This window comes from Helianthus annuus, chromosome 8, assembly GCF_002127325.2.
Source record: "Helianthus annuus cultivar XRQ/B chromosome 8, HanXRQr2.0-SUNRISE, whole genome shotgun sequence".
In the NCBI taxonomy this organism is placed as follows: Eukaryota; Viridiplantae; Streptophyta; class Magnoliopsida; order Asterales; family Asteraceae; genus Helianthus; species Helianthus annuus.
In genome coordinates, this window is record NC_035440.2 from 76,727,288 (window position 1) to 76,734,269 (window position 6,982).

General features: G+C 41.4%; 1 protein-coding gene across 1 annotated transcript; it reads right to left on the minus strand.

Annotated features, from left to right (window-relative positions):
• Positions 1 to 6,160: 6,160 nt before the first annotated feature.
• On the minus strand, positions 6,161 to 6,736 carry LOC110880510. Its single transcript, XM_022129029.1, has one exon. The coding sequence runs from the start codon at positions 6,734 to 6,736 to the stop codon at positions 6,161 to 6,163; it is 576 nt and encodes a 191-aa protein (XP_021984721.1).
• Between the last annotated feature and the right edge of the window lie 246 nt (positions 6,737 to 6,982).

The window sequence follows — 6,982 nt, forward strand, 5'->3', positions numbered from 1 at the left end:
CACATAGGAAAATATTCAGGACTTATTTATTAACTTTTCTGTATAACACTAGTATGTTAACACGCACATGTAAGTATAACACGGTATTCAGAGAGCAGTTAAATGATTCAGCACAGTCATCAAGCACTTTAATTATTATTAAATAATCGTACGGATACTTGTAATTACGAGGGTTGTCACATTCTCCCCCTGTTAAGAAAATTTCGTCCCGAAATTTAGTGCGTGGTTACTGAGGAAGCTAGTTATGTTGCGTTGGTTTCCTGGTTTTCCTGGGGTGTCACAGGATTATCATTCGACCGAGCGGTCATTCGATCAGACGGCGTGTGCGAGTTAGTTTTCCGACTTTCGTTTCTTGTGTTGAGCGTTGCGTTGTGTTGTGTCTAAGCGAGTTGCGAGTAAGCGTTGCGATAGTATTAAACAAATAGTTACACAAATAACATAACTCCTAAAAAGCATAAAAAAATAAGTTTGTGTTTCAAGTTTGCGATGAGATTGCGTTGCGATTGTGTTGTGAATAACATCCCAAACATATACAAGTCACACACACAAGTAAAGCACATAATAAAACACAAGACAATACCAATGGTTGCGATGAGGCTGTGATGCGATAGCGATGTGATAGCGTTTAGTAAAATAACGTTTAGTTGTGATTTATGCGTTTATCGCATTGTTACTTCACTTAATAATAAATCGTGGTTCAAAATAGTGTTAACTAATATATCGATTAACACAAAGGGCTAAACTAATTATCGAGTCTCGAGAGTACAAGCAATAATTAAGCAAGAAAAGACAGATCTGAATAACAACCTGACTTTCACTTTAACTTTGACTTTGACTTTGACTTGTACTTTGACTTTGACTTCGGAAAGTCGGGTGGTTACATAGACCACCAAAGACCTTTTGGGCGGTGGCATGGGGCCCATGATGACCTCCCGTTAAACCCTCTTGTACGTGCCTAAGAATTTCATGACCCTCCTCCTTGGTCGCATATCTCCTAAGGATCCTATCACCTCCTATCCTAAAGAGAAACAGGTCATCCCAAATGTATTTCCTAGCAACTCTAAAGAACTTCCGTTTCTGTTGGGTCGCTATACCCTTTAACACTACCCCATTTGCAAGATAATTTGCCAAGTTGGAGAACCATGGTATACCCTCTTTTTCTGCTTCTACAAAATCAATCGATTCGTGAGAGAATTTATCACCTATCGCCTCCTCACGAATCTCTTCCCTTTTTGGATCCTCTAGACGTGAAAGATGGTCAACCACGTCATTCTCCGCTACCTTTTTATCCCTATTTTTTTATCAAACTCGGAGAGTAGGAGAATCCACTGTATGAGACTGGGTTTAGCGTCTTTCTTTTTGAAAAGAAAACGCAAAGCAGAGTGGTTGGTGAACACGATTGTTTTTGACAGCACGAGGTAAGAACGGAACTTATCGACCATGTGAGTTTCTAACCGACGCACCTTCTCCTGGCCCCCATCATCAGTTCTTTGTATTTGTCTCGTCTCCTTACGCACATTCTTCACCAGGTGCCCAAGCTTGCGGATTTTTAGGGCCTTTTCTATTTCTGTGTGGAGACTGATGCAATCTTCGGTTAAGTGACCCATGTCTTTGTGGAAATCGTGGTATAGATTTGGGTTCTGACCCAGGAGCTCTAAAATCATGGTTCTTAGTCATCAGGACTTCCTTGGGAGTCTTTGTCAACGGAGTCCAATGCTTCTCTCTGTTGTAGTATGCGGTGTTCGCACAAAGTTGTAGTTTCTAAGCGAGAGTATCAAGAGTAAGCTCATGCAAACCCCTACAGGGTTCGCACAAGGCGGTCTGTTGGTGCTTAGATTATAGACTAGGTCATTTCTAAGACGTCGACCCGGACTAGGTCGAGTCTTTCCTGATTCCCTATAGTTATGGCTCTGATACAAATTTGTCACACCCCAACCGATGGCGGAATCATTGGGGCGCGACGCTGAGCGAAACAGATTGTCCAAGAGAATCCACAACAACTATTAGTGAAAATATATTTAACGTTCACGTCCCATACCATAAACATATAAAGCATAAACAGTTATTACAGACATTGTTTCTCAAAGACAACTAAATCATTCCGACAACTCAGATTTTATTGAATGACGTTTCTAGACCACCTACTAGATTCACCAAGCAAAGCATAGCATCCTAGACACCTGTCACATACGTTAAAATAAAGTCAATACACATAGTGTAAAGGTGAGTACACAAGTTTGATAGCATATAGTATAGCGAAAGCGTTTACGCATAACCAGCATGTAACACGTAGAACTGTGAAGCAAGTAAGCTATCGACAATGACTAATGCAACCGACATGACTATGAGTGTAGAATGGGCAACACATTATCACCACTGTGACCATGTGAAGTAAAACCCTTAACAACCCCTGTCCACGACAGGTGCTGAGTCCAAACTATAGTACTATCGTTGCTAAGGTGTCAGGCAACAATCACTGTCTAAACATAACATACAAGCATTCATCGAAAACACGTATAGCATGCGGGAACGGTTAGCGTATAGAAGTAGTTGTGTTGTGTGTTGATGTGATTTGATATAGCTAACGTATGTAACACCCAAAAGTGTGTTAAGCGAAAAAGGGTTCGAGTATACTCACAGTTCGTGTTTTGTAAATAAACACAATCTTGGATTGAAGGGAGCGCCTGGGAGATTAGCCTGCTCATAGAACGATAGCGTTAGCGTTGAACAGTGTGTAACAGAATGAGTGTCGGATGATGAGTCAAACAGATGACTATCCGGACGGATGACCATTCGGTCGGCTGGTCATTCGATTGGAGGAGTGTGTTTGTAAAGTGTTTGAACTTTTGAAGTTTTCGTTGTAATATAGTTCAGGTCATTCAATCGGATGGTCATCCGGACGGATGGCCATTCGATCGGATGGCTATTCGATTGAAAGCTGATATTCTTTGGAGTTTTGTAAAATTGTTTAAGTGTTGAACTTGCAAGTCACCTGGTCGAATAGTCATTCGATCGGATGGTCAGATCGGATGGCTATTCAATTGTGTAACCTTTTGTTTGAAAACTTGTAAAAAAAATCAGTTAAGTTGAAAAGTTTTGCGGTCTAATGGAGACGGCGTGACGATGTGTCAAACAACGAAAACTGTACCAAGTCCAACTCAGGCGATCGGGTGGGAATCACCCCATTCGATCATACTTAACTGTTCAAGGTGAAGTCTCATGTTCAACCCGTGAATCGGTCGTCTTCTTCGGTAGAAATCCGTTCTCAGACCGGTTCTCTACTACAGAATGAGTAGAGAGCCTGAACGAGCCAAGATTCCATCAGTTTGGATAGAAGAGTGTAAAAGATTTGAAAGATAGTTTGAATCAGTTGAAAAGTGTTTAGATCTAGCTTAGTTTTGTGTAAAATCATGTGGAAATCCTATAGATCTGGACCGTTCTTGATGAGATGAGGTCACACTTTGGTGTTCATAAGAAACCGAGGTGACGTCACGCTAAAACAATCCAAATCAGGTGATTTCATGGTGAAAATGTAAGATTTGATGAAGAAGATGATGAGAAAGTGTGTGCTGATGATGAAAGTACAAGATTTAGGGTGAAATACTTACGGAATCACGTGGAATCGAGAGAAAAGTGCCTGAGAGCGTGATGGTCGGATAGGGTTGTCACATCAATGAACAGTTGTTGTGACAGAGGGGTATTTATAGGTGAGAGGTGAGAAAGGCGGTGGAGGTTAAGTGGGTCGGATGGCCATCCGATCGGATGGCCATCCGATCGGATGGTCATCCGGTCGGATGTGTCACACCCCCAAAATCCACCATGCGGAGTATCACCGCTTGGAGGCGTGACATGACCAGGATCGAGCCACCAATCATATTGAACAACATAATTAAGTAAATAGAACCAAACACAATACGATTGGTGACCAAAAGGAAGTAAACCGATTTTAATCTCTTCCCCCATATTTTGGATACTCAAACAAGCAAGTAATCTAATAAAATATTAGAATGAAGATCTAGTGGGATATGGGGGTGGGTCCATGGTGACCGTAAATGGGCATGGGGGGGTTAATTGTAACTTTTCATGATAGTTGGTAAATATTAGTTCATATCCATGTATTTAGTTACATATGTTAGTTACCAGAGAATTTAGTGGGTGTTATGGTGTACCGGATCATAACTAGCCAAGAAATAATTAAACAATTTTTCTTGCAATATTTTGGTGTCCCAGGTAATGCCCGGTTGTTCGGTTGGATACTGTTCCGTTAAATTGTTTAATTGTTCCGTAAGGCGTCTTATATATATATTTTTGTAACACAATTAATTCCTAACACATAGGAAAATATTCAGGACTTATTTATTAACTTTTCTGTATAACACTAGTATGTTAACACGCACATGTAAGTATAACACGGTATTCAGAGAGCAGTTAAATGATTCAGCACAGTCATCAAGCACTTTAATTATTATTAAATAATCGTACGGATACTTGTAATTACGAGGGTTGTCACATTCTCCCCCTGTTAAGAAAATTTCGTCCCGAAATTTAGTGCGTGGTTACTGAGGAAGCTAGTTATGTTGCGTTGGTTTCCTGGTTTTCCTGGGGTGTCACAGGATTATCATTCGACCGAGCGGTCATTCGATCAGACGGCGTGTGCGAGTTAGTTTTCCGACTTTCGTTTCTTGTGTTGAGCGTTGCGTTGTGTTGTGTCTAAGCGAGTTGCGAGTAAGCGTTGCGATAGTATTAAACAAATAGTTACACAAATAACATAACTCCTAAAAAGCATAAAAAAATAAGTTTGTGTTTCAAGTTTGCGATGAGATTGCGTTGCGATTGTGTTGTGAATAACATCCCAAACATATACAAGTCACACACACAAGTAAAGCACATAATAAAACACAAGACAATACCAATGGTTGCGATGAGGCTGTGATGCGATACCGATGTGATAGCGTTTAGTAAAATAACGTTTAGTTGTGATTTATGCGTTTATCGCATTGTTACTTCACTTAATAATAAATCGTGGTTCAAAATAGTGTTAACTAATATATCGATTAACACAAAGGGCTAAACTAATTATCGAGTCTCGAGAGTACAAGCAATAATTAAGCAAGAAAAGACAGATCTGAATAACAACCTGACTTTGACTTTAACTTTGACTTTGACTTTGACTTGTACTTTGACTTTGACTTCGGAAAGGCGGGTTGTTACATAGACCACCAAAGACCTTTTGGGCGGTGGCATGGGGCCCATGATGACCTCCCGTTAAACCCTCATGTACGTGCCTAAGAATTTCATGACCCTCCTCCTTGGTCGCATATCTCCTAAGGATCCTATCACCTCCTATCCTAAAGAGAAACAGGTCATCCCAAATGTATTTCCTAGCAACTCTAAAGAACTTCCGTTTCTGTTGGGTCGCTATACCCTTTAACACTACCCCATTTGCAAGATAATTTGCCAAGTTGGAGAACCATGGTATACCCTCTTTTTCTGCTTCTACAAAATCAATCGATTCGTGAGAGAATTTATCACCTATCGCCTCCTCACGAATCTCTTCCCTTTTTGGATCCTCTAGACGTGAAAGATGGTCAACCACGTCATTCTCCGCTACCTTTTTATCCCTATTTTTTTATCAAACTCGGAGAGTAGGAGAATCCACTGTATGAGACAGGGTTTAGCGTCTTTCCTTTTGAAAAGAAAACGCAAAGCAGAGTGGTCGGTGAACACGATTGTTTTTGACAGCACGAGGTAAGAACGGAACTTATCGACCATGTGAGTTTCTAACCGGCGCACCTTCTCCTGGCCCCCATCATCAGTTCTTTGTATTTGTCTCGTCTCCTTACGCACATTCTTCACCAGGTGCCCAAGCTTGCGGATTTTTAGGGCCTTTTCTATTTCTGTGTGGAGACTGATGCAATCTTCGGTTAAGTGACCCATGTCTTTGTGGAAATCGTAGTATAGATTTGGGTTCTGACCCAGGAGCTCTAAAATCATGGTTCTTAGTCATCAGGACTTCCTTGGGAGTCTTTGTCAACGGAGTCCAATGCTTCTCTCTGTTTTTATTTTTTATTGCTTTTCGATACCCGATTTTATCGATTGTGGTGCGTGCGTCCTCTCCATATCTAGGCCTTTCTTCATAACTGCTGGACTGGTTTGACCTCTAGCCAGAGTTTTTGTTTTTCTTGTTGCGCCTATTGGAGTCTTGTGCATTGATTCTTGAATACTGATTATCAGAGTAATGGTTGGACCTGCCACCAGTCAGTGACTCTTTTGTTTGCACCACAATCTTAGATGTTGCCATCAGTTTGTCCCATTCCTTGGGCATACCATCTCTGCCTATGATAGTCCGGATCAGGCTATCACAACTTATTGCTTTTTTGAAGTGGGTGCGCATCAAGTCTTCGCTAACGCCCCCAATCTCTAGAAACTCCTTGTTAAAGCGAGTGATAAAATATTCCAAACCTTCACCTTCACGTCTCCAAATGCTCATGACTTCAGATGTATCCCGCTTATAGCGCCTCTGTCGACTGAAGTGGGCAAGGGACTTCTCTTGCAAGTCAAGCCATGACTTGATTCTACTTGCAGAGAGGCTGTCGAACCATGTGCTGGCCGCCCTTGTCAGGGTTTGTACAAAAAGATGGCACCACATAGGCATGATCCATCCGCCCACTACACCAACACTTGTGAATAACTGGACGTGATCATCCGGGTCAGTTAAGCCGTTAAACTTACCCATGGTTTGTGGAAGTTTGGCCTTTTCCAATGGTGCCAAATCAATGTTCCAGATGAACTTAGAGTGTTTGGCTGCTGTTGTTGGCCTATACACAAGGCTGAAGTCATGTTTTTCCGCTTCATTATACGTTATGCGCGGCCTTGGCTTATAGGACTCGTGATTCTTCTACAAACGGTTGAAATCTGATGAGCTTACTTCTTGTTGGTACGTTGAGTCTTCTTCATCAGTGTTTCGATCCCATTCATCATT

Bases quoted from the DNA above. Each gene is read 5' to 3' on its own strand.
- LOC110880510 (XM_022129029.1), bottom strand. From the start codon at position 6,736: ATGGGTAAGTTTAACGGCTTAACTGACCCGGATGATCACGTCCAGTTA.